Source organism: Tribolium madens, unplaced genomic scaffold (genome assembly GCF_015345945.1).
Source record: "Tribolium madens isolate multiple individuals breed KSU strain unplaced genomic scaffold, Tmad_KSU_1.1 Scaffold_2;HRSCAF=44;Tcas5.2_LGX, whole genome shotgun sequence".
Taxonomy (NCBI): Eukaryota; Metazoa; Arthropoda; class Insecta; order Coleoptera; family Tenebrionidae; genus Tribolium; species Tribolium madens.
Window position 1 is genome coordinate 2,255,370 of NW_025400995.1, and position 27,410 is coordinate 2,282,779.

A 27,410-nucleotide genomic window follows, 5' to 3' on the forward strand; every position below is an offset into this window, starting at 1 on the left:
GTAATTCAATCACTGCACAAAAATATAAATAAAATTAATTTCAAATAAAATGTTGAGAGCCACTGGTTGTCGGAAAACAACAAAACCTCCAACCTTGAGAAACGAAAGGAACTCAACATTGAATTTAGATCAATCTTTGTAACTTGCGGTAAGTCTGTGGTTGTGAAACGTTTTATCGTTGAAATTCCGACTAAATTCTACCAAATTTCAGTAAAACTACCTCGAGACAATCAATAGTACCCCTAAAAATGTCACAAGCCGGTCGTGTTATTGTATACGGTGGTCGTGGAGCCCTTGGTTCAAAATGTATTTCAGCCTTAAAAGCCAAGAACTTTGTAAGTACCGACAATTATAAATAAAACTGATAATTAATCATCGATAACTCTAAGTGGGTCGGCTCGATTGACCTCAACGAGAACTCCGAAGCTGATTTAAACATTGTTTTGGAAAAGGACTCTGATCTTATGCAACAGGTTTGTTTCCTCCCTCATTAAACAAACATAAAGCAGTGTTTTACAGGAAACTACAGTCCTCGAATCGATTAAGAACGCCCTAAGTGGGGCAAAACTCGACGCGGTTATATGTGTCGCCGGGGGCTGGGCAGGGGGCAATGCCTCCAAAGGTAAAACATATCCCGCTTGAACGCTCATAATTTTTTTTTGATAGATCTGATTAAAAATTCCGATCTAATGTGGCGTCAGAGTGTGTGGAGTTCCCTGATTTCGGCCTCGATAGCCGCCCAGCACCTCAAAGATGGGGGCGTTGTGACTCTCACCGGGGCCAAAGCGGCCCTTGAGGGCACCCCAGGAATGATCGGGTACGGAATGGCCAAAAGTGCCGTTCACCACTTGACCAAGTCACTCGCAGGGCCCAAAAGTGGCCTCCCGGAGAACTCCCTGGTTGTGGCCATTTTGCCCATCACTCTCGACACCCCCATGAACAGGAAATGGATGCCTAAGGCCGACTTCACGACTTGGACCCCTCTTGAGTTTATAGCCGAGTGAGTAAGATAAAATACTAGAACATGGAAAAATGTTTAAATTCTGTCATAAAATTTTGACATTTGACATTTTTTTATGTCAAAAAAAGGGTACAAAAATTTTGTAATTTTGTCAATAAAGCCACATAGTAAATTAAAGAAAAAGTTTTATAAGGGTTGATTGGCAATGCCATTATAAAACGAGTATTTTATGCAATTTTTTCTAATTTGCGCCCCCTTTTTTCTTATTTTAATTAAAAAAAATATATTGTTGTCGTCTAGAGAATTTCGTGTTAGTTGGTATCGGTTGGTGACACTCGGCGCCCACCTGATTTTTTAATCATTTCCGCCGTCTGTCATTAAAAATAAAATTTACAAATTATTAGTTATTAGTGTTACAACGTAATAAAAATAAATAAAATATGAGCTAACAGAATTTAGTTTGCACTTCGCCCGAAATTCGCGAAATTGCCGAAGCAACAACGCAAAATTTGTTACCTGACAAGTCAGAAGCGGCATACAAAAACTAAATAACCCTAAATTCATTAAAGTACAGTGTGCTTTTATAGATAGCCATAAACGACTCCTACTAAGAAACGTTAATAAACGCAAATTAGAAAAAATAACATTTAATAAAATAGCCTGTAGCAACATTTAACATTTTTTTCTGGCGCACCCTGTATAAATGTGGTCGTTGGGTTTGCAGGCTTTTCCTTGAATGGATTACCGGGAAAAACCGACCCGAGAGTGGAAGTTTGCTACAACTCGTGACGAAAAATTCCAACACTGACGTCGTCCCTGTCCACAAGTATTGAACACTGAGCGGAAAATTGGACCAAAGCTAATGCATTTTTGTTGTTTTTGTGAATATAGTTTATTGTTCTGAATAAAGCAGTCAACTTAATTGGGTGGTGAATGAATCAGTTTGAGTTTGTTAAAAAATATTTAATTCTTTACATACAAATTTATGTAATTAAAGTATGGAGAAATTGTTAGAACTGGACCGGCATGGTCGAGTTTTAACAATAGTTATCGATAAAAAAAATAGAAGGTCGCTATGCAAAAAAATCCGCACTTACCTAACATTAAAAATGTATAAAAATTTAGGTTTTTTGATTTTGTAAATAGAACGGCTGGTCAATTTTTGATAATACTTAAAATTTACGAAAACAGTTACACTACACATCTTGCACAAAATACAGCACTATACATTCAAAACAATTTAACACAAATTTGAGTGCATTTAAAATAAGTGTCCTAATGCTATATTCTCTACGGGATAAAAAATAGTTAAAGCTTAAAATCGTGCAAAATAACGTTGTGGGATAAAAATAAAGATCCATGACCCTATCACTATTTACAAAATTAATAAAAAATTCAGGCCCCGTTTAAAATCAGGCAACGAAATAGGAAGTACAAGTCAGAAATGTAAGAATGTGGATTTAAGCATGTACATATTTTACACCACAATTTCTAGAATTGATTGAAACTTCTTTGAGATGTATTTTACAATATCTAAAGCGTCTGATACTTTAAGTACCTACTCTATGGCATAAAACCTCCGGTTTTACGACGATTAGAATCACAGTAATAAAATAGAAATCTCGGAAATAGTACCAAACGCTCTTGAATCAATTTTATAAAAATACCTTAAAACGAATTAAAAAACAAGTGCCTTGTAAATAAATGCTGGAAAATGCTAGTGTTGGAAATGATTATCTACAAATATGTTTATAAAAATTTGTACTATTTTATAAAACTATGAATTGGCGTTGCTGTTGAAACGTAAAATCACAACCTACTCATTTAATATTGCAACAGAGGGACATAAAATGAAATTAAATGTCAATTCTAGGTCGGTACTGTAGAGTTAGTGGCGGGTTCTGAAATCTCCACCTTGTTACATAAACAAATTTTAAAGTATGATCCTTTCCTAATAACTCATCATTGCAAAGTATGTCAATCTGGAACAAACATTACATTAGAAACAAAACGTCATTTTTTGGTAGCTCACATCTCTATATTTTTCCATCCCATTAAGGACTTTCTTCGCGACGAATTTCTTGAGATGTAGAATCGTCGCTTGCGCTGAACAGCGAATAAATCGCCTTTTCAATGTTTTTAAATTTGAACTAATACACTCTAGACAGACATTGACTTGTTCGTCTTGTCTGTGATAATCAGATTCAGCATGCACGTCAGCTGATGGTTTCTCCTCTTCCAATTCGCCCGGATTTGGAGGAATGTCTTTAGGACATGGTAAGCCTCTTTGGTGGTAGAATTCTCTCTCGCGAGTTATTTCATCTAAAACCAGGATTTGAAACCCGGGACTTACCGACAGGTCTACCAACTTACTTTTCTGCAGTTCTGGGACCAATTTGTACACTATATCTTGCATAGTTCTATCGAAACTTATGTATTGTAGGGGGTGAGATTGGTGGATTACAATATTGCATGTTGGACAGGTATTTTTTTCTTCTAAATGCTTCACTAGACAACTTTTGCAAACTGAAACAATTTTAAACAGTTTGAGTTAAGGCACAAGGCCTTAAAGCGGCTATTTTATTGAAAACTTGACTGTTTTACTTACAGGTATGAAGACATTCTGTTACAGTCGTGGCGTCAATTAGATACCCTCTACATATCTTACAAGTTATATGACTGTTCAATGTTTTCAACTTTATTCTTCTTTCCATTATCATAATTCATAAAAAAACATTATTGTACTGAATTTGTTCTAACCCTAATTGACACACACAAACAAAAATTGTTGATAAACTGGAGTGCGCGTGCGCCAGAGCCTGGAAACTAGAACGCGTTCGCGAACACGTTAATTTCAAAAGTTTTTCAAAAAAAAATCCAAAAAATAATAATGGCTTCGTAAACAAGCATCTTACATACAAATTCTTATATAAAGAATAATGATAAAATAAAAATTTGTGTTATAAAATTTAACATGTTTATAAAAAAAGGAATCTGTAATTTTTCTATTTAAAAAAAAAACATGAGATAAATAATATTACAGTAATATGTAATATAAACAAAAAGTGATTATAAAAATAATATATTTTTTTTGTATCGAACGAAAACTTTGGTGGTAAATTTATCAAAAATCTAGTGAATTTTTTTTTGGGGGTTTTCAATGAGCCACTCGTAAATACCTTCTTGACTTTCATCAAAAAATTGAAACATGTTAAAATCGGATAAAACGCCGTTTTTTGCACTTGTAACGATCCTATAGACATTCAAAAAAGTGCATAAAACGTTGTTGTTAAAAAACGATTTTTTTTCTATTTCGGTGTCGTAACTGAAAACAGTTGCATAAAATGCAATTTTTTGATACTGTTTTTTGACATTTTATGCAATATTTTGGCCATAGACTGTCGTTTTTACGTAAGAAATTGTTGCTGTTTAACGTATTTCATCGAAACTATTGCAATTTTAGCTATTTTCGAGCAATTTGGGTACCATATATGTAAGTCAAATGTCAAAAATTTTAACTGTCAAATATAACAATAAAATTCAATTTAAAAAGCGCTCTTATTGTGATACTTGTGCATTTGTAATACTTGTAATTTTTTATTTTAATCGAATGTAATTTGTCACAATATGAAACTACTTCTTAACAAGTTTTATCAATTTAATACTTTTTCCTTTCACTTGGGTATAAAAAGGTTTGCATATTTATCAACTATTACGCATATTGGTGTGTTAAGTTTTTCCGACAAGATAAATAAATAAAAATTTTGGCCCACAATGAGATACAAAAATAAAATAATTAAGAATAATTAAGTCAATGAGGGGTTGAAAATCCCATCACCACAGCTGACCTGAAAAAAAACTCGTTAACAGCCTATTGCCTAGTGTATTTTTTTATTTTTAATGTTGGTCACAATGCCGTTCAAAATAAATTGCTTTCGAAATAGGTATTACCAATACATGAATTTTCTCTTGCGAACATGAAAAAATCTTAAGAATTAATTTCAAGATTACACAAAATGACAAATGTCAGCTCGAGTTGAATTTTCCAACGACTTCATGAAACCACTACGTTTCACAAACTCACACAAAATTCTCTAAATTTTTGAAAAATCTTTTTTTCTTTAAAAACAGCAAAAATACAGGGTGTTCGTTTTTCGTCATGGGGATTTCAGTTATTATAAGGGATACGAGGTCGGTTAAATTAGGGCAAAGTTGCGCATTTTTATGCTGAACAATAATCTGAAAAAAATTTAACGTGTCACTTTTCGTTTTTGAATTATTGGAAAAAAACGGAAATTTGTAATTTTCGTTTTTATGTTTTCAAGAGAAAACTAAAAGACATAGACATTTTTAACTAGGACGTTCTTAAGACACTTTTTACAAGGAATCTAAATCTGTCATCGTATTTTCCAAGGCGCTCTTGATATCAGAGTTACAACACTCAACTTTGGATTTTCTTATGGACGCCATATTTGAATTCTGTATTTTTGAAAAGTCTTTTTGTTTCTGATTACAACCATGTATCACACGATATGATCAAATTTTACATACTTATCAAAATTAAGAATAAGCGTTTTTGCGAAGAGTGCTTTGGAAAAAATGCCACCAATTTTAATTAACAAACAAAATTTTGAAGGTAGTGCATTCGAGCATCTTTTATAACTTTGCGTTGTTTTGTTTTGCGAAGAATAAATTCTAGTTTACCACGTTGTTCCTAAGTATTTCAAAGTCTTAGTTTTTAAGAAAGTCAACTGAACTGTCAAAATCTAGTTTGTTAATTAAAATTGTTGGTGTTTTTTTCAAAACACTCTTCGCAAAAACGCTATTTTTAATTTTGATCAGCATGTAAAATTTGATCATATTGTGTGATACAAACAAAACAAAAATACTTTTCAAAAATACAGAAATCAAATATGGCATCCATAAGAAAATCCAAAGTTGAGTGTTGTAACTTTGATATCAAGAGCGCCTTGGAAAATACGATAACAGATTTAGATTCCTTGTAAAAAAGTGTCTTAAAAAGATCTTAGTTAAAAACGTCTAGGTCGCTTGAAAAAATAAAAACAAAAGTTACAAATTTCCGTTTTTTACCAATAATTCAAAAACTAAAAATGACACATTAAATTTTCTTTCAGATTATTGTTTAGCATAAAAATGCGCAATTTTGTTCTAATTTAACCGACCTCCATGGTGGAGCTCGAAAAACGAACACCCTGTATACTATTTTGCAAAAATAAGCCAAAAAACATCCTCAGAGTCATAACACTTGTGTCTTGATTTTCTTGGTGGAAAATTTTCTAGAATGTCATATGAAAAGGAATTAGGAAAATTTTAAAATGCCTTTATTTGGAAAACAATGTACAAGACAAATCCTTCAATGTCATTATTTAATTAAAAATGGATAATTAGCATTTTCCATTGTTGTAAGTTGTGATCAATGAAACGTGCAGCTTGGCACTAATTTTATTGGTATAGAGTCTGTCCCAGAAGTCAGACGACGTCGATATCGCTTTCAAGTAAAGACAAAAGGTTTGATTTTGCACAATATGAAGACAGTTTTCCTATTGTGTATAATTTAGATAAGCATAAAGTGCACTTATAAATGCTGTTAAAACACGCTAAAAACATTAAAACAATAATGCAGAACTAATTAAGAGCCTATCTGACAATTACAGCAACTTAGACAATCAGACTTAATAATAATTAGTAAAACTCTATTGTGTAAAATGTTGCAGTTTTTTGCTAAAAACAAAATAGAATGCACGATGGTCTACAAACGCTATCATTGTCATCGTGTAAACACCAGCAATTGTCTAATTACTCTCTGCTTTTACTTTTGTGCATTTGATGCAATGTTCAAAAAGCGTCAAAAACTTTCAAAGCGATTTTTAGCAAATGAAACAATTTTAATTAGAAAAAGTTGATTGGAGCCCTCATACCGGCATGTGTCGTCATGTTACGAAACGTGAAAAATTGCTACAAATTTGAAAATTGATTTTTGGTGCTAAAATTCCGAAAGTGTGATAAAGTCGATGCCTGAAACTTTCTCCAGCGATGGCTGGTCAGAAGGAAAAAGACAGTTTGAGTACATCATACTATCAACTGATGCGTTATGTGGGACAAAACTCTAATTTTACTCTTACTACTTACTTATATACTTTAAAGAGCACATTACCACCATGCCTGCCCATTCACTGGTCGCTCTTCTGGAAGTAGTGTAGTGTGGTTTGGTCATTGTTTATTTGTGTGGTGCGGTGGTCACACTTAGACAAAATATTGGAAATCATGGATACTCCTCTGATTATTTTTGTAAGAATTTTAAATTTAAATCCATTCATTTACACAAAAAAACTAGTTCAAGAACAATACTACTATTATAAAAGCAGGCTAACACCGGCTTTAATCATGATAATGACAGTGAAAGAACTCTCATTTATAAAACAAACAAATACATAATAGCGTAACCAATTTTTAATTTATTCCAAAATCGGTATGACCGAACACTTTTATTTTATTTTCGCACCCCACTGTGGGCCTAATTTTTTTTTAGTACCATGTCGGAAAAACTTAACAAGACCGATATGTGTAAGTAATTAATAAAAAATTAAATTGTTAAAAATTGGTTTCAAAATTATGACAAATTACATTTAATTAATAAAAATAGTTGATGTGGGTGTGTAGTAAACATCAGAACTCTACAGTTAGATTTTATGTTGGTATGCACTCTGTTTATAAAAATATATTTAAAATTCACAAAACATACACTTGGCCTAAAGTAGGTAATAATGCCACGCTATATTTTTTAATTTCAGGTGGCTTCATTAAATTGTCAATAATTTTTATAGAAATTGGATGCATTATTTATTGTCATATCTATCCCAGAAGCTTTCACAGTCACTTGTTTATCTAAATCAGGTTTATTTTTTCTGACTTTCCTTCTTAGTTTCTATTTCACATCGAACTTTGTCTAAATTTGAAATATTCAGATTGTGATTAAACTTAATATTTATGTAATTAAATACATTGACGTAATTTCCGTAAATCGAGCAATCAAGTCCCGTTTTTCACTTGATTGGCTATTCGGCATTCCTAATGAATAAAAAGTGAGATTATCAATTGCTTTTCACTTTTGCTTTCACTGTCTTTTTTATCTTAATGTTTGTTCTAAATTTTGATACAAATTGTGTCTATCAATGGTTCAAGTTTCTACTCATTAGTAATTAACGTTTTTCTCACTGGACGCTGATTTAATTCATCAAAAGGAAAAAAACTGGCTTATTTAAAATTTTTCAGGTTTTGGCCATATCTTTGACCCTAGGTATCTCGACCGAGTCAACCTCATCAAGCCTAAAACGTACGAAACGCGAACCTCCGATTTACCGCCCCATCAAATACTCATACAGCCCCCCACCTCGTCGCAAACCTAGACCCGTCTACGGCCCACCTCGCCCAGTCTATGGCCCTCCTAGCAAACCTAAACCGGTTTATGGGCCGCCTAAACCAGTCTACGGGCCACCTAAACCGGTCTATGGACCACCTAAACCGGTTTATGGACCACCTTCTTACAGTTATGAAGCTCCATCGTACCACGCCCCGCCTCCATCAAGCTATGGCCCTCCTTCGACGTCATATGGGGCTCCGTCTCATTATTCGCCCCCTGCACCGTCTTATGGGCCTCCTCAGCAGTCATATGGGCCTCCAGCGCCGTCGTATGGCCCACCAGCTCAGTCATATGGGCCACCGGAGCCGTCATATGGGCCTCCACCAGCGCCGTCTTATGGACCTCCACCAGCGCCGTCGTATGGGCCCCCAAGTGGTCATTACTCGGGGTATGAGTCTCAAACGACGTCATATAGTCATTCGTCGCCCAGTTATGGCGTTCCAGAAGTGTACCAATCGTCATATGAAATTCCCCCGAGTTTCAATAGTCATCCTTTGACGTATGACACGTCATCGGCCAGTTATGGCACTCCAGGAGCGTTGAATTCGTATGGCGTGCCAGCTACGCAACATGAGGCCCCCATACATTATGACGTCTCGTCATACAGTCATAGAACCGAAGAAGTGCCCAATGAGGAATTCCATGCGTCATATTCGGATCCATACAGTGCTGATAGCAGCAGCAATTATGTCAAATTTGAAGAATCAACCAAAAAACTACAAGCGCCAGACCCCACAGTGACATATGGCAAAATTGACACCACGACCAAAGTACCAAATCATAATTATGACGGACCCGGAGTGCAAGATGACTCCCTTGTTCATTATGTAAATGACAGAAAAAAACAACTTCAAAAATTGAAAAATTACTACAAATTCAAAAATCCTGACTATTCGACGAGTGACATAGAAATACAAAAATCGCACTCTTATGACTTTTATGGCGGAAAATCCAACGGTTTGGACGAAAACCGAAACCACCACTTTAGACAACATCACCATTAGGTCGGATATTTATTGCTATTTTTTGTAAATATTTATACTACACAATATTTGACTATATTTATTGTACTGATACTACCAAAGAACAAATAAAATGTTTATCCGAAGTTTGCGATTTTATTGTCCTGAGTTTAAAATTTTTTTAAAATTATATCAAATCACTAAAAAATCGAAGAAATGTTCAGCTATATTTTATTCTTTAAACAAAACACTACCACCAAGTTTTAAACTTTTTGGAAAGACACTTCATTTTATTCTGTATATTTTTTGACACCATTTGGGAACAGACTGTATATCGATATGTTGAATCGTTATAATTATTTTAAATAATGAATATTTGTCAATAGGTGTTAGAACTCGCCCCCCAAAAAAAAAAAAATTCAAGCAAGATAAGATAGCAGGAACATGGAAAAAAATGTTTAAAAAATTCATTTGACATTTGACATTTTTTATGTCTATTTGATGATACTGATGATCTTGTTATGTTTTTTTTTATAATTATTTAGTAAAGGTACAAAAATTTTGCGAATAAAAGCCACAAATAACATTAAATTTAGGATACAGCTTCCTTGTAGCAAAAAAACTCGAAAAATTATTTTTCCAACAAAAATAAATAGAGTCAAAGTGCAAAATTTAAACTCTCATAACTTCGAAATTTTTTAGTCAGAATTTTTTTAACATTTGTTCCATGTTCTTGGTATCTTACCTTACATGGCATTTTTCTCTGGGGCGCGAATTCTGGCGCACTCTGTATACATACAGGCTGTCCCAGCGAGTTGAAAAAATCCATTAGTGCCTTTAAATAGTAAAATTTTAAAAAAATGTGTAGGACATTGATAGATACTAATCTAGTGAATCACCTAAAATTATTTTCAACCATACAGCATGTCCCAAAAATAAATTACGATACAAACTTGTGTTTTTTAAAAACACCGTATGTTTCTTGGCATTTTTGGATGTAGCCAATGTTTTTACGCTAAACTTTTAATAGTCGATTTCGCTTAGTTTTAGAAATAAGACGTTTTTTTTGATGAAAATATGCACTTTTTAAAAATTCATTGTACAAAAACTAAGAGAGCTAGAACAAATGTTTTCTTACTTCTGTAAAGAAGAAAGTACAGAATTTAACGCTGTAGCAATTTTTTTGTGTTTTGCATTTGTAAAGATTAATAAATTAAGAAGTTTGTTAAAAGTTAAATAACTTAAAAAAATTAAATAGTACACCTTATTTTTTTGTCTATCTTAAAAAATAAACTTTTAATGTCTAGAATTGATAAATGAAAAGATATTTAACATTCAATATTAATTGTAACAACAATGCCTATCAATATCAATAAATTGTAAAAGTCCTTATAAATACTGAAATTCAAATTATTTTATTGTAAAAATAAAAAATAATGGATTCAGTTTAACACAAATGTGATTATTAAGTGATATTTCTTCCATCTCTTGCAACAGTGCACTTTTTGGCTACTGAAACAATAGTAATTATTTTTTTTAATGTTTAACGTTAAATATCTTTTTAGTTATTGATTAAAAACACCTAAAAGTAAATAATTTTAGAAAGACAATTTAATAATCTTTTAAATGCAAAAACAATAAATAGGGTGTTCCATTAAATTTTTTGAAGTTATTCAACTTTTAACGAACGCCTTCATTTTTTCATCTTTGCAAATGCAACACACTAAAAAAATGTTAGAACCTTATAGCTTGTACCTTCTTCTTTGCGGTAGTAAGAAATTTTTTTTCTAGATGTCTTAGTTTTTGTGTAATAAATTTTTAAAAAGTGCATGTTTTCGTCAAAAAACCGTCTTATTTTTAAAACTAAGCAAAATCGCCTAATAAAAGTTTAGTAAAAACATTGGCAAAAAAATCTACATCCAAAAACGCTAAGAAACATATGGTGTTTCATAAAAAACACAAGTTTGTATTGTAACTTATTTTTTGAGACACGCTATATAATTTTAGGCGATGGACTAGATTAGTATGTATCAACGTCCTATATAATTTTCTGTAATTTTACCATTTGAAGGTAACTAATGGACATTTTCAACTTGTATGTATTTGAATTTTGAATTTGAAATTTGATTTGCAGTTTAGACGAAATTAATTAAAACCCCGTTTCCTCTCTGTCGATAAATTCAATTATTGTAATTATGTTCACCGTTATATAAATTGTTCTAAATTCCCACATTTTATAAAACAGTGAAAAGAAAATTTTGTTCATAATAAGGAAAGTCGACTTCCGTTTGTATAATGGCCAATAGGTGTCAATTTTGACAGTTATGGGAACATTGACTTGAGCCATGATTGCTCAAAGCAAAGCTACGATGATTATACGTTATGTGGGTATTTTCTAAAATGATAAGAGAAATTCTTCAATTGTTTCCTCAATTGAATTAAATTTAAAATCTCTCAGGAATCACAATGACATTGAAAACTTTTTTGCCCTAGAAGAAATGACCTTATCTCGAACTTCTTATCCGAAAAATTGGCTTTAGTCGTGTTCTACCAGTGGAGTGTGTGTTGAATTTGTTAAACAATGAAAATTTCTCTAGGGTTATTTATTGTAAGTTTGAAAAATTCTATAGATTACGTTAATTGAACGATTCAAGTACTTATTACATGGAATCAACTGCATGGAAAACGCCTATTTAACGAAGTATTTGAACGATCGAGCGAAAATTGTGGGGGAGAAATTAATTAGACATGCCAGAAAGAAAGAAAATCTTTACACCGTGAAACTTAATAACACAAATATAGACCTGATCGGAAATTATAGCCATGGAGAGATTTTCACTTTTTTCAATACGCCTTATGCTCTAGTAGACCAAGATTTGTACGAAATTTCACAAAATAATTCAACTGTGATCCATGTTCTACGAAAAAAAGACGTCATTTTTGTCAAGGTTTGTAATTAACAAATTGTTTCAATTTCACGTTCATTTTTTTAGACAACAGAGTTTCAATCATTGGGCTTCGTAGCATTTGCCACAAAAGAATCCTTACACATTTCGGGATTTCACAAACGAACTCAAAAATTTTTCAAAATACAAAACATCCTAACTAAAGTAACAGATGCCACGTTTTTCCAAAATCACAACAATTTATACTTAATTACTTCAAACTACAAAACACCCGACCTGGCATCAATAATGTATTGTATTTTCCCGAAAAATTTTTTTTAAACTCAATTTTTAGCATCTACAAATTCGTCCAAACGCATTTTGACGAAACTGTAAAATTTGAGGCTTCGGGAGCGTCCAAAATCCATACTTTTCCAAGCGAACAAAGCGAGATTATTTTAATTTTGCACAAGGAAGGGAAAACGTCAAGTTTGTACGAGTTTCATGAAGACAAAATTAAAACTATTCAGAAAATTGATACAAAAAGACCAGAGCAAGTTTTGGACTATTTGTATGAGGGGAAACGTCACGTTTTGATTTTTGGCCAAAGTGGCACTGATTTGTATTTGTGGAGCGGTCCGTATTTGCATTTTTTTGATTTTTCTCTCAAATGTTGTTTTTGCAGGAATTGATCTGTTACTTTGGGATCAATTTACGGAAAATGTGGGACAAAAAACATTGATTTTTTATGTCAAAAATGACCCATTTGTTTTGTCAAAAAATAACGTATTTCGTGAAATAATAATAAAAATTTTATCTAATTCTGAGTTACAGGAAAGCTTCTTATTGTTTAGTTTAAGTAATAACAAATTTAATTTAGTTTACAAGTCAAATTTTAATCTGAATTATGTCAATTTGTGGAGTATGGTGATGCACAAAAACGAGTTAATTACTTTAGGACCAACTATAAATAATTCTGTAACAATAAACAAAGTTACAATTTTGGTCCAAATGAATAATTTGGGTAATTCATTAAAATTTTTACTTTCCCAAATTAATTCAAATTCTAGCTGAAAACCTCATGGAACAAGAAACCACACTTTCTGATTGTTTTCTGACTCTAGAAAAAACTGTGTATGCACTACGAAACAAACTAACTCAAAATGACACTCTTTTGAGAGCAGCAAACGATGGGGTAAATAAATTTCCAGGCGAAAAATTTGAAAAATTGATAGAGAAATACGAAAGTGTTGAAAAATCCCTAAGAAATCGCAAATCCCAAAGTTTGGTAATTTTACAGTCTCAAAAAAGCACCATATTGGGAATTTTTTCCAGATTGTTGATGAGTCTGCAATTCTCCAAATTCCCCTAAAAACCAAAAAACTGCTAGCTCGAAAAATCAAATTTGAAGAAATTAAAAATGAAAAATGGCAGCCACAAAAATGGCTGTTGTATTCCAAACCTCAGAATATTTCAGGACCTGTGACGGCACAAATGTTGCAAGTGACAAATTTAAACACAAAACAAAACAAGTTGTTCGATGGTAGTAACAATTTCCCAGTTTTTGTTTATATCTAATTGAAAATTTCAGATTTGTTGTTGTCTACAGGGGGTCAAAAATTGTCCGGTTTTGTCACTACAAATAATTTAGAAACGTCGCAAATTGCAACTAACTCAATAAACGAGATTCCTGTTGATGAATTTTGTTACACAACTCGCCCAATTAGGGTCGAAGGGGTTAAAACTTTTCCCGAATTAAGGGCCAAAAATATTCACACAGCTGCCATAAATGGGGTATATTATTACCCAATATTTTTTGTTTAGTTACAGTGATTGTTTTAGATTGGTGCGAAAAAAACAGTGACTCTTTTAAGCCAGCAATTGAAGTACAATTTTGCCCCAAATGTCACAATTGGTGATTTGTGGGTCGAAAACTTGAACGAAATCGATTTCGAAAATTTCAAAAATTCCGTTTTCCGAATTGGGGTTAGTGACACAATCACTGGGAATCTCACTTTCCCGAATTTACTTTCGACGAAAGTCCGTTTTGGGACATTGTCCCAAAACCAGGATTTTCTGACGACTTCCACCGACCAAATAGTTAATTCGACAATCACAATTCCGAAAATTTTCACCCACGATGTCAAAACAGCGAGAATAAACGGGGCCAATTTCACAAATTTGGCCACTTTGAACGACACAATAACCGGTAAATTAATATCAATTAACTAAAATAATTCTAAAAATAATTGCAGGCCCCGTGACCATCAAGGACTTGAACATCCGGAACAACTTAGAGCTCGAAGGCGAAATCGAAACAGAATTTTTGCAAATCAACAACACACATATTATGGGGACTCACGAGTCTGATTTTTTCCAGCGCTACGACGGCCGAGTGAAAATCCAGGGAAATCTCTATTTGCGAAACTTCGAGTTGGGAAACTCAGCCAAAATCCTCATTTCCGGTGAGGAGTTTGAGCCAGAAATGGGGCGGTTTTGGAGCAAGTCCGGTCAGCAGGAAATCCCCACACATTTCGAGGCCCAAAACGGCATTTCGACGCCCCATTTGACCACAATTTTTGTCAATAACGTCCACGTCGGTGATTATATGCTTAATTCGACGCAGCAAAAGAAAAAAACGAAGTTTTATTTCGATAATGTAACAATCAGAGGAAACGTGTTGCTCAATCCGGATGAAGAACATTCGCCTGATTTACGAAGGATTCAAGAAGAAGCGGTTATAATTAATGGAACTTTCAATATAAGAGGTCGTAAAACGTATAAAAATGTTTTGAAAGTGCACGAACTTGAGCTTAATCACTTGAACAATGTTGATACGATCAGTGCAGGTTGATTTCGTCGAGAAAATAATAACTATTTTAACTGGATTTGTAGGTCCTCAAAAAATTCAAAATTTGGTTATTAAAGGTGACCTCAAGTCCGAAAATTTGACAACTCAGACTTTAAACGGAGTTAATCTAACTGATTTAATAGCAAACACCGTGTACCTCGATAAAGCCCAAAATGTCCCCAAACTTAATTTTAACAACATTTCCGGTAATTAATTCGAAAGAATTATAACAAAATTAAGTTTATTTTCGTTTCAGTTGACAATTTATTTGTTACTTCCAAATTAAACAACAAAAATGTTAACGAACTTGTTGCAAACCTCGACAAAATTAATAACATTTCTAAAATTGAGAACGTCATAGTCAGTGATAATGTCACAATCAAAAATGTGGAAAATTTGGCGAGAATTAATGATTTCAGCACTGATAAATTAATGTCAAAAAGCGTAAGCATTTTTTCATATTAATGTGCATCAAGTAGGTTGTAGAAGTCTAAATGCATCTTTAATTTAAAGGCCGATTCACACAAAAAATGTCATTAATGTCATTCAAAATCGTTATGTTTGCCACCCTGTGTTAATTACGTTGTTAATTTTAATTATTTTTTGCCACCTGGGTTTGAAAAAATTATTTTTAGGGAAGATTGTTTCAATTTTTGCATGGTTGCCACCTTAAAATCCTTTCAACGACTACTTCGATGCACATTATTATGAAAACGAATATCTATAGCGTGTTTTTTTTTCAATCTAAATTTTGCAGCACTCGAAGTACCACGATGGTACAATTTTCGGAGATGTCAGATTTTTAGGAAATGTCAAAATTCGAGACTTGCAAGTCGTTGTCATAAATGACGTCAATTTCGAAAAATTGTCAAAACGAGTTTTATACAAGTCTTGGAACCAGACGATAGAGGAACATTTTGTTTTCAATAGGCTCATATCAGGTAAAAAAAAATATGAAAAACCCCTTTGAATTTTTGACATTTTAGACAACCTAATAACTGATCAAATAAATGAATTTGAAGTTGCAAACCTGATTGATATTTCGAGCACCAAGTCTCAGGTGATTTTCGCCCCCAGAGGGCTCAAATTCGCAAAAAACACCACGATTCAAAATTTGTTTGCAAACATTGGGTGTGACCTCAATGAAGGTTTGACAAATTTGAGAAACCCTCCGTCACAACTTTGGGGCGAGATTGTAGTCAACGGAAACGCAACTTTTTGGGATAGTGAATCACTCATTAGTGACATTTTTGAAAATGTGGTCACTACTCGTAAAAATCACACAATTAGGGGAAAAGTAAGCTACTAGTTGCAATTTTTTGAAGTAACCAAAAATTTCAGGTAAATTTTGCCCACCATGTTTTTGCGAACAACATGACAGCTTTGAAAAATGTCAACAACGTGAACATTTCGGAAATCATCAAGGACGCGTTTGTGAACAAACCAAACTTGGAGCAGGTTATAACCGGGCGTAAAATCTTCCAGAAATTGGAAGCCGAGGACGTTGACAGTTTACAAAACACAAATGTTTCGTCAATCAACGAATTGAAAATTTCCGAAATCGATGCCAAACTTATCAAAAATGCACTTGACGTCCCAATCAAAGGCAAAAAAGTGTTTTTCGGTGGTTTACAAACGAAAAAAATTGAGGTGCGTGAGCCACTCTCGTGATTTTTCTAAGAAAATTGTTCCAGACTGGGTTCATATCCGGAGTTGGGGCTGAAAATTTGGTCAGTTTTGTGAACGCCACTCAGGTGCCAAACGCCATATTTGGTTCTGTGGTTGTTTTAGAGAATTTTAACGTCAAGTTTATCAACAACATGCCACTTGATGTTGTTCTCAATGAACGGTTTTTGAAAAAAGGGCCCAAGCAAGTTTTAACCGGGAATTACTTCCTCCGAAATGTGAAATTTACCGGTGAGGCAGTAACGATTTGAATGTTTTTACAACGAATCTTGCAGGAAATGTAACAACACCGCGAATTAATGATGTTGAAATGGAAAATGTTGTTTATGATGACAAACACATTATTAATAGTCTGAAGAAGTTTAACCATTTTGTGGTACTTGGAAATGTGGATGTGGAGCTTATTAATGGATTTAAGTTGTCACAATTGTACGAACAAGCCGTTTTGATTAATGAGGAAACGAATTTCAAAAAATCTGTGGTAAATATTTTGGTAAATTTCATTGTCTTCGGTTGGTAATTAAACTTGTTCTAGTACGTTAACAAACCAACTTTCATGGATGGCAACATTGAAACAAATTATATAAACAACATTTCGGTGAATTACATGTTAGAGACGAGTAATCAAAATTCGCTAAATTCAAATACTGAGCAAATACGTAAAATAGCAACAATTGTAACAAATTTTATCAAAACTTACTTCAATTCGACTATAAGTTAGTTTAGTACTTAGAAAAATTTAATTTAATTTAATTATTTTAAGGGATGCCAACTGAAGTAATGTATTTGGAAAAATCAAAAGATTTACAGATTTCGTTACCGAATGTAATTGGGGCGGAGGTTGTAAAAACGAAAAATGATGTTTTAATTCACATTGAAAGTGAAGAAGAGGGCTCCTCTTGTGGGTTACCCCCAACTTGCAAATGTCCATTACAACAAACAATGCAAGTTTCATCGAAACACTCTGTAAATATGTTTTTAAATAAAGCCACCCAACGAATATATAGTCACTATGACGAAAACATAGTTGTCCATTTTATCACTCATAGTATCAGCACTGATTCCTACTGCAGGTTTGTATACAGCGTGTGCTGAAACTGAGTACCCAGCAACACTTTTTTAGCACAAATAAAAATAAAGTAATGGACGAAATCTCATCCCTGACATGGACTGTCACTCCCTATGGCAACAATACAGGAGGTTTCTTCATCCACAGAGGCTTCTTCAATGGATACATAACCGGGGTCAAGTTTTTCACAATTTATGGCAAAACCTACATCGTAGTGGGAATTTACTACGACCCGATTTTGGAAACACATGCCGTTGACAGTTTAGTGCTGAGGTTTAATCAAGATCAGACGAAAATCGAGAAAGTTCAGAGAATACCAACTGTTGGATTGAAAACAATTTCTTTGTTTCCTACAGCGCAAGGGGTAGTTTTAGTCATGGGGGTTGATGTTTCAGGGCGGTATAACAGCACGAATACGAAGATTTTCCGGTTTGATCATCACAAAGAACAGGTTTTTGCGTTATTAATGTTAGGATTAGTCAAACTGTGATTTTTAGTTCGAGCTTCTACGCGAGTTGCCCACTTTTGATTGTCTTTTCGCCGAAGGAGTTGTTCTCGAAATGGACAGCTTGATTGTTTTAGCCAATCAACGCTCGGCTTTGCATATTTTAAAATATCACCCGAATTTTGATAATTACTATTTTTATCAAAGCTTCCAGTTGGATTATCCAGTGTCGTCGCTCTCTGTGTTTTACGCTGAAGGTAACTAAAATGGTACCAAAACCGATTTACTTGATTGATTTTTTTCAGGTTTTGGGATCAGCGACGCCTATTTGAGCGTCGTAACGAAGAACAATAAATACTTCATATTTTCGTTCCAATTTATCGCAGGTTGGAAAGTCGAATCCACCGGTCAATTAGACGGAATTAAGGTTTTAGTACCGTTCACGATCAACAAAAAATCGTATATTTTAGCTCCATCAAAAACAAGTTCGTTGCTAGCAGTTGTGGAACACGACTCAGATTAAATGTATTGTTATTTTATTGTTGTAATTTTAATGTGAAAAATAAAACAACTTTCTTTATCAAGTCAGATTAAATGAAAAACAGATTACTTTGAATATTATTTATTAAATTGGTCAAACGCGATATAATAAGAATTAAGTAATGTAACAAACAAAAAAACAGGCAACTAATAAATACAATCTTAATATTTTCTAACTCCACTCGATTTGTTATAATCAAACCGATCGGAATAATTATTAATCCCTGGTGGTGGTGGACACGTCGGCGCCATATTTGAATTTCCAGAGAATTGTTGATTCATTGAAGATCTAGTTGACGAGTTCGATCCATGGTTCCATCTATCAACGGTGGGTGGATCTGGGCGCCAACTACCACTTTTGTTAGACCAAGGTTTTTGGTTATTTGAACCAAATTTCGATTGCGAATTAGTGGGGTGGTTCCAACGATCGGCTAAAAAAAAATATTCATATTTGAATAAACCGAAATAAAATAGTACCACTCGGCTCAGAATAGTGATGTTCCCGATCTGACTTCCCCTGAGACGAACTATGTCTGTCTCTACTCTCCCCTATGGGTCTAAAATGCGGACTCCTCTCATTGTACCTCTCTTTTGACCTGAAAACACAAAAAATAGTTACTTGGTTATAACTAAGGCTCGGATTATATGCAAAATGCATATTTGTTATAAGAGGTATATCAACAAAATTGTAAGTTTTCTATGCATATCTAATGTAGCCAATTAAAAAATGCATATTTTGCATATTTTGGCAACTTCGTGCATATTTTATAAAATAATGCATCTTTGTGCATATTTTCTTCAAATCACAAATTTCCGATTAAAAATTTCAGTTCAAGTTAAAAATTGGCCAGTTTAAGAAAAATGATCCTATTACAAAATATGTTAAAGAGAAAACAACCAGTAATTCGTAAGCCGGACTCAAGAAATTAGTATCCTGTTTCCTTTTTAAATTCATTTTATACAGGGTGAATATGAAGTTTGGAACCAAGCTTTTTTTTAATTATTTGCCCCTGGAAAATAATAATTAATATAAAATAAAGTAACATAAAAAATCTGATCGCATTTTCAAAACGAAATTTTGTTTTGCTTTGAGTTATGCGATTTTTTTTTGTTAAAATTGTAATTTATGTAATTTTTTTTAATAAAAAGTTGATAGTCTCTAACACAGTTGTTTTTGGGAGAGTATACAAAACGTTTTTTTAGTGGGTTGCCATTTAAAAATATAAAATTTTTATAGAACTCAAAAACAAAAACAAAAAATTCGAAAAATTTGATTCGTGATAAAACATTTAATTCAGCAATTAGTTTTTAAAAAAATAAATAGTTTAAACAAAAAATGTTTGGTTCCATACTTTTTATTCACCTGGTATAAAACAAATAAATCCTAATATGTGAATAAGTAGTTGCCTGCAAATGAATTTTAGCAAAATTGTTTAGTGATGTAAGAGTAACATTATTTTGACGGTAACATGTGATCTGAAAAGTACAGATTTCTTAGGAAGGCTTAATTACTAGGTTATTAAAACCAATTTATTTATTCTCTTTCGTTCATCGTGTGCGGTTCAAGATGATGAAAATACAAAGTTTAGTGTACTCGAAGATAAAAATTTATTCCAACTTTGATTTTTTATTGTTAAAAGTTTTGCATATCGATGCATATTTGGCATACAGGGTGCGCCAGAACTCGCGCCCCAGAGAGAAATTTTAAGTAAGGTAAGATACCAGTAACATGGAAAAAATGTTTAAAAAATTCTATCTGTCAAAAAATGTTGACATTTATTTTTTGACATTTGACATTTTTTTATGTCTATTTAATGATCTTGTATATGTCTTTTTACAATTATTTAGTAAGGGTACAAAAATTTTGCCAATAAAAGCCACAAATAACATTGAACAGAGTTACAAAGCTTCCTTGTTTCCTCTTTTAATAGCCAATAGCAGAAAAACTTGGAAAATTATTTTTCTAACCGAAATAATTAGAGTCAAAGTGCAAAATTTAAACTCTCATAACTTCGAAATTTTTATAGATTATATACATTTTTTTCATGTTCCTGGTATCTGGCATTCATGCCTGGTATATGGCATTTTTCTCTGGGGCGCGAGTTCTGGGGCACCCTGTATATTCGAGCATATTTCTTAATATTTTGTGCATGTTTTTGTGAAAATACGTGCATATATATGCGCATATTTTACGGATTTTTCGTGCATACAGGGTGAATATAAAGTATGGAACCAAGCGGTTTAATTTTTTAATCATTTGCCTCCAGAAAATAATAATTAATATAAATTAGTGTAATATAAACAATGTGATCGTATTTTCAGAACGCAATTTTGTTTTGTTTTGTTTTTGAGTTATGCGATTTTTTTTGTCAAAATATGCAATTTGTGTAAAATTTTTTTGAAAAAAATAAATATAAAGCGGATAGTTGTAATCCTTAGAGTATAGCTTTTATGAGAAAAATGATTTTGTAGTGAGTTGCCATTTAAAAAAATATTTTTTTGTAGAACTCAAAAACAAAAAGAAATTTCGAAAAATTTTATTCTTGTTATTATCACATTTTTATAGTACTTTATCACTCATCAATTAGTTTAAGCAAAAAATGTTTGGTTCCATACATTTTATTCACCTGGTATAATCCGAGCCTTAGTTATAACCGTAGTTACTTTACCTCATCGTCACGTTCGACTGCGAGTCTCTAGATGGCGCATCTCTGGAATCGCGCCCTCTAGTGTTATCATACGAGCGATTATCGTATTTAACCGTTGGATTACCCCTAACGGATGACCCTTGATGCGACCGCTCCGACGTATAATCTCTCCGTTTCTCGGAAAACGTCTCATGCTTATCATAGGGCACCCTTTTAAAATCTTTGGAGGGTGCGAATTTTTTCGGCGGAATCGGCGCAGGAGGCGGCGGCGGTTCAAATCTTGGCGTTTCCTCAAAATGGCGTACGTTGTTCGGTCGTTTCCGTTCCTCGAACGACTCTTCCCTTCTATAGGGCACTGCAAGTGGACGTTTGACTGCTCGTCTGTCCTCTTCAAGTCTCAAACGCGACCTTTGCAACTCCATTTTCTCCATTTCGAGTTTTTCGCGTTCGATTCGTTGACGTTCGCGCTCCAATTTGATCAATTCGCTCTTCTCGCGCTCGATTCGGTCACGTTCGATTCGCAATTTTTCACGTTCGCGTTCCAATCGATCGGCTTCGTTCTTCTGGCGACGACTGATTTCACGCATCTCGCGCAGGCGCTGTGCCTCTTCGCGACGCCGACGGCTCTCCTCGCGGATGGCGCGATCACGGTCGCGCATGCGCTGTCTCTCTCTCTCCTCCTAAGGGGATTCACACAATTAGCATACTAGGTGAATAAAAAGTATGGAACCAAGCGTTTTAATTAGTATAGCGTAAAGTACAATTAAAATGTGACCATTTATCAAAAATAACATTTTTCGAAATTTCTTTTAGTTTTCGAGTTTTTTAAATGGCAACCCATCATAATAATTTTTTTAGTTGAAGATTATGATCTAAAAATGACCTCTAACTAAATACAATTGCTTTTTAGTCAGCACTTTTTTTTTAATAAATTGTTAAAATTGCGTTCCGAGCTCATCACGAAGATCTTCCGAACGTAACCGAAGGGGACGTTTCATGCATTTGGTCTTGAAGAGCCCGTTTTTTTGTGCAGGTGCTTTGGGGTGCTTTCGGATGGATTTTCTTCTATTTTTAGTCCATTCGAAACCACCCCAAAGCACCTGTATAAAAATCAGGGCTCTCCCATGATGAAATGCATGAAACAACCACTTCGGTTAAGTTCGGAAAATCTTCGTAATGAGCTCGGAACGTAACTTTAACAATTTATTTAAAAAAAAATACTGGCTAAAAAACAATTTTATTTAATTAGAGGTCATTTTTAGATCATAATCCTTAATTAAAAAAATATCATGGTGGGTTGTCATTTAAAAAAAAATCCAAAAATCGAAAACTATGGTCACATTTTAATTGTACTTAAGTGTTTAAGTGCTTAGTTTATGAAAAAAAGGCTTGGTTCCATACTTTTTATTCACCTGGTATAGTCTGTCTCAGGCCCGTAGCTAGAAACAATTTTTAGGTAGGGCGCCCAAAATTTTTAATGGGGTCGTTAGAACAGTTCTGCAGGTTTTTTTTTTAAATCTTAAATGCTATATTTTGACATTATAGTGGCATTTATGACTTGATTCGTTTTTAGTTGTGGCATCATTTTTATTTTTTTTTTAATGACAGCTGATATCTTTGTTCACTGTTTTCACACATCTTTCTTTTTCTGGTAATAAATAAAATTGAAATTAAAACTTAAAAAAAAACTACAAATTACAATTTATCACCAAAGGCTTTATCTTTTTGTTCTTGCCTTATTTTATAAGAAAACTCTTATTAGAATAGCTCACATTGCCTTATTTTATAAGAAACTATAGTAACTCAAAAATTACATTTTTAGAAAAATTGCATTGAATCTTTGATTGTCAACAAAAAATCAAGGAACTATTTAATATTATTGAAAATTGCTGAGGGTCTAAATTTTGGTAAATAATTGTTTATTTAAAGAAAAATTTTCTCATTGTTATTGTATTTTGGGCCCTATATGAGCCATCGTAACTCAAACACAAATTTTTATGAAAAATAAAAAAATAAAAACAAAAAATAATGAGCCCTTATAAGATAAAGCAACAAGAAGATAAAGCTCTTTGTTTCTTTCTACAGAGTCGCTAAAAAGTATAAGTACAGTTAAATATTATAAAAACTATTCATCAAAATTTGGTATACGCTTAAAAGTATTTAAATTCCATCGCCTAACTTCTATCGCCATTTGTTCTAGGGATACAAGGCTAACTTGATTATTTTTAAATGTCAAGAAGGGTCAAATTTAATATTTTTAAGATCTTTTTTTTTCTGAGTTCTGTGATGTAACACATGCATACCTTATTTAAAAAAAAATATATCGAACTAATTAAATTTTGAAAAATGTAAATTCTTTTAAGCCTTGGAAATGATAAGCTCATTGCTGCTTGAACATTGACCAAAAAATAGGTTGGCTGTTTCCCAAATTTCAACGTGCTCTGCTAAACCGTTCTGAAAATATTTAGCTGTATCCATACTTTTTGGCGACCCCCTGTATAACTTTTTTTTATTTTCTTTACTTTTTTTTTCTTACTGTACTATCTGAAACAGTAATAAAAATGTCGGTTGACATTAAAATAATAATAATAATAATAACGTCATTACTTGAAAACGAATGATGTCATAAATGTCACTATAGTGTCAAAATGTAGCATTTAAAAAAATAAAATCGACCCGTTCGAAGTTTTTTTTTGAAAAATGACTCATAACAAAGATAAGAATTTTGCGTTATTATTTCTAAAGAAAGTTTTAAAGTAGGGCTCAAAATAGCTACGGGCCTGGTCTGTCCAACGAACCTGTAAGCCTACAACTGACTTTCAGGAGTTAAATTACATAAAAATAATTTCGTTTATACAGATTTTTAAATAAAATTTAATATTAGAAATATTTAAACCAGTAATAGACTTTAACAGGTTGGGACAGAGTGTAAGTATAACCTAATATGTAAAAAAATTGATTTACTTTAATTTTGTCGAAAGTAAGAACGCTGGATTTATAGCCTCCAGAGGTAGAGCGATGCATCGGTCTTTCTCTCTGTCTCTCTTTAGAAGAAGTGCGCCTGCGCCCGCGACTTGATCGGTCGGAATTTAAGGATTTCTAAAACAAAAAATATATACAACATTGTGATTAGTAAAAATTTCACAATTCACCAACAAGTACACAACTATTTCAGTGTTACTATACAGGGTGTTTCTACATTTGTTTAAATTATTCCGAAGTGACTTTAAAAACAGCCTGTATTTAAACCTGACATAGGCTATAACAGCAATAAGTACTTTAGTTATAATCAATAACAGAAATAGTCAAAACCAACAATTTTTCTTGATTCCCATTCTTACTTTGACAGTAACATTAGATTAGATAATTGTATGTTATAGTCCGATAAAAAGTTATCACCACGTTTGATGATTTTAGAACAATAGGGAAAAATTGTTGCATTCGACGCATTCCAGTTCTAGTTAATTAAAATTTAGTTTATGTGTGACCATGAGAAGAAAAAATAAACTCGTAATACGTATAAAATACCACTTGCAGTTTCCGTTTTCTGTGAAAATCGCTTGAGTACGAAGTATCTTCTCTACAAAAAACTACATAAATACAAACAATAATTACCCTTCTTTCAGGGCTGGCTGGACTTTCCGTTTTCTCATTATCATCATTTTTCGCTTCACTTTTCTCTTTACCCTCTGGAGATTTCTTAGTCTGTTTATCTTCTTTCTTTTCACTCGTTTGTGATTTCTTAATTTCTTCGTTTTTAGTTTTCCTTATCGGATTAATTTCCGCTTTGATATTCTCAAACTACGTAAAAAATCATAGATCAATGATTAATTAATGAAAAAGACGAGTCATACTTTATCAATTTTGATAATCTGTCCGTTAAATTCTGTATTATTTAATTTGGAAATAACGTTAGCTGCATCCTCTGCTGATCCCATTGAGATGTATCCAAAGCAACACGATCCTGGAAACCTTGCATTAACGACGACTTTCGCGCAAACGACTTTCCCACAAGACGAAAGCAGTTGTTTGAGTTCGTTAGCGCGAGTGTTTTTGGGGACGTTAGTAATCCAGAGAAGGCGAGGGTTAGATTGAGGCTTCTTTTGACTCGTTTCATCCGCTCCATTGCTATAAAATACCATCATGTGAGAAAATCGTCGCGGGCAAAAAACTTTGTAGCCAATTTTTTGGCTACAAAATTTTTCGTCCACGTGCGGTTTTCCCAAAAAAGCGAGCTCTGTGTGTGTCTAATTTTCCATTACATCCTGAAGTATCAAAAAAAATCCATTTATAGTTTCATTCAAGTCAAATCCATGATCGTATGATCAAAAAGAATCTTTTTTGGCCCAAAGTCAGTGAGGTCTTTCCTCAATTAATGAGTAAAACCAACCTAGGGCTCGTCCCTGTTGTTTCTTGCGATTTCTTGGAGACCTGTTGTGGTGAAGAAGTGGATGATTCCGTGGTGTCTTCCATCTGGACTTGTTTAGGTGTTGGCTTCTCATCTACAGGAAGAAATGAAATCGTTGTGATATATAAATCTTAGCCAACAAAAGTACTCCCGCGAACTCTAATTTAATAATTTTGATTGGTTCAAACACTTCACTTGAATTTATCACCAAATTCATGCACGGAACTTCCAGGCTGTGACGCTTAATAACAAGAAAACTAAAGGCAAATCCCTGACGCACAAATCCTTCACTGTCTTCACTCCTATCACTTAACACTTTCTTCAGGCTTCCTCCGATTCATTCCTCTATTTATAATTAATCACTGCACTATTTGCGTCTTTAGTTTTCATGTTATTTCATATCAAAGCCAAGAATAGCGTCGAAATCTACTAAATCAAATAATCACTTACCTAAAACTTTCTTCTGTCCAACATTTTTTGCCTCCTGCTCCATGCCCTACAAAAAATTATCACAAGTCACATAAACCGACAAAATTTGAAACAAACCTCTTCAGGAATATTTTCTTCCTCTTCCAAAGTTAAACTAATGGTTTCTTGCTCTGGCTCAGTTTTACACGATGATTCTGTTACCACAGAAGAGGATTTGTCCTAAAATTTAATTTTAACAAAAAAACACCACTTTTAAGTGACTTACTGTAACTTCGCTTGAGCTCCACTTTTGTTCCTCATCTGTTGCCCTACTTTTAGTATCAACATTTGAATCTTCCTCCTTTACATCAGTGTTTTCAGTCTTTTCAGTAACACTCTCATCTCCCTGATCTGCAATTACCCCAAATTAGATTATTTATAATTTCATTACGGTTAGGCTTACAAGAAGATGATGATGTTGAAAGTCTCTTGAATGGTTTCTTCTCACCAATATCAAAACAATACGTTTCAGGGTCCAAACCCTCGCTTTGCAGGGCCTAAAATGATGCAATTCTATGACATAACTTCGATTTTTCAAGATTGTTTACCTTTTGAAGTCGGTCCACAAGATCCCTTTTTATTCCGTTTTTGTCCAAACCCCTTTTTTCTAGCTCGGCTTTTAAATCCACCACTCGCAATTCATATAACTTTTTACTTTCACCTTCAGACATTTCGAATTATCGTAATCAGAAGCTTAACATAAAAAAATGTTAATTTTTTGCACACACAACAGCCATTTAAGCTACAAATGACGGGCGGAAGTGATGATGAAGGTGACAGAAAGACGCCATCTTGTTATTGGTGCAAAATATGGCGCTGAATTTAAATTTAAATATACCTAGTGCATATTATTAAAACACACTTATAATTAAATTTAATTTAAAATTATTAACAAACTTACATAAATGTTATTACACATAAGTATAATATAAACAAGTAAACAAATTTTGTTAAACAAGTGTGTGAATTAATACATAAAATAATTTGAGTCTTAAGACAACCAAAAAGGCACTAGTGCTAGAATATTGCTTTACAAAACATTTTTA

At 33.3% G+C, this 27,410-nt stretch overlaps 5 protein-coding genes across 5 annotated transcripts; 3 read left to right on the top strand and 2 right to left on the bottom strand.

Moving 5' to 3' along the window:
• Position 1: 1 nt before the first annotated feature.
• LOC123006067 (dihydropteridine reductase) lies at positions 2-1,883 on the top strand. Its single transcript, XM_044400226.1, has 6 exons — positions 2-148; positions 212-335; positions 390-473; positions 520-622; positions 667-1,000; positions 1,686-1,883. Exons 2-6 carry the CDS (start codon positions 249-251, stop codon positions 1,792-1,794), a joined length of 717 nt encoding a protein of 238 aa, XP_044256161.1. The 5' UTR covers positions 2-148; positions 212-248; the 3' UTR covers positions 1,795-1,883.
• Positions 1,884-1,909: 26 nt separating this feature from the next.
• On the bottom strand, positions 1,910-3,763 carry LOC123006068 (polycomb group RING finger protein 3). Its single transcript, XM_044400227.1, has 4 exons — positions 3,570-3,763; positions 3,335-3,487; positions 2,994-3,283; positions 1,910-2,943 (listed from the first exon to the last, which is right to left on the bottom strand). Exons 1-4 carry the CDS (start codon positions 3,679-3,681, stop codon positions 2,818-2,820), a joined length of 681 nt encoding a protein of 226 aa, XP_044256162.1. The 5' UTR covers positions 3,682-3,763; the 3' UTR covers positions 1,910-2,817.
• A 3,364-nt stretch (positions 3,764-7,127) lies between these two features.
• Positions 7,128-9,504, top strand: LOC123006503 (extensin-like). The gene is made up of 2 exons (XM_044401028.1): positions 7,128-7,270; positions 8,255-9,504. Exons 1-2 carry the CDS (start codon positions 7,247-7,249, stop codon positions 9,404-9,406), a joined length of 1,176 nt encoding a protein of 391 aa, XP_044256963.1. The 5' UTR covers positions 7,128-7,246; the 3' UTR covers positions 9,407-9,504.
• Positions 9,505-11,788: 2,284 nt separating this feature from the next.
• On the top strand, positions 11,789-18,937 carry LOC123006464. Its single transcript, XM_044400967.1, has 23 exons — positions 11,789-11,972; positions 12,019-12,312; positions 12,358-12,560; positions 12,605-12,885; positions 12,935-13,035; positions 13,084-13,273; positions 13,320-13,537; positions 13,585-13,792; positions 13,841-14,043; positions 14,092-14,458; positions 14,505-15,098; positions 15,145-15,306; positions 15,357-15,544; positions 15,858-16,041; positions 16,087-16,397; positions 16,442-16,750; positions 16,795-17,017; positions 17,062-17,267; positions 17,322-17,502; positions 17,550-17,859; positions 17,910-18,306; positions 18,353-18,557; positions 18,606-18,937. Exons 1-23 carry the CDS (start codon positions 11,946-11,948, stop codon positions 18,821-18,823), a joined length of 5,580 nt encoding a protein of 1,859 aa, XP_044256902.1. The 5' UTR covers positions 11,789-11,945; the 3' UTR covers positions 18,824-18,937.
• LOC123006466 (scaffold attachment factor B2-like) lies at positions 18,907-27,144 on the bottom strand. The gene is made up of 12 exons (XM_044400968.1): positions 26,913-27,144; positions 26,768-26,861; positions 26,591-26,715; positions 26,443-26,544; positions 26,347-26,392; positions 25,879-25,990; positions 25,343-25,616; positions 25,104-25,289; positions 24,453-24,587; positions 21,510-22,168; positions 19,318-19,436; positions 18,907-19,271 (listed from the first exon to the last, which is right to left on the bottom strand). The coding sequence occupies exons 1-12, from the start codon at positions 27,033-27,035 to the stop codon at positions 19,003-19,005; spliced, it is 2,244 nt and encodes a 747-aa protein (XP_044256903.1). The 5' UTR covers positions 27,036-27,144; the 3' UTR covers positions 18,907-19,002.
• Between the last annotated feature and the right edge of the window lie 266 nt (positions 27,145-27,410).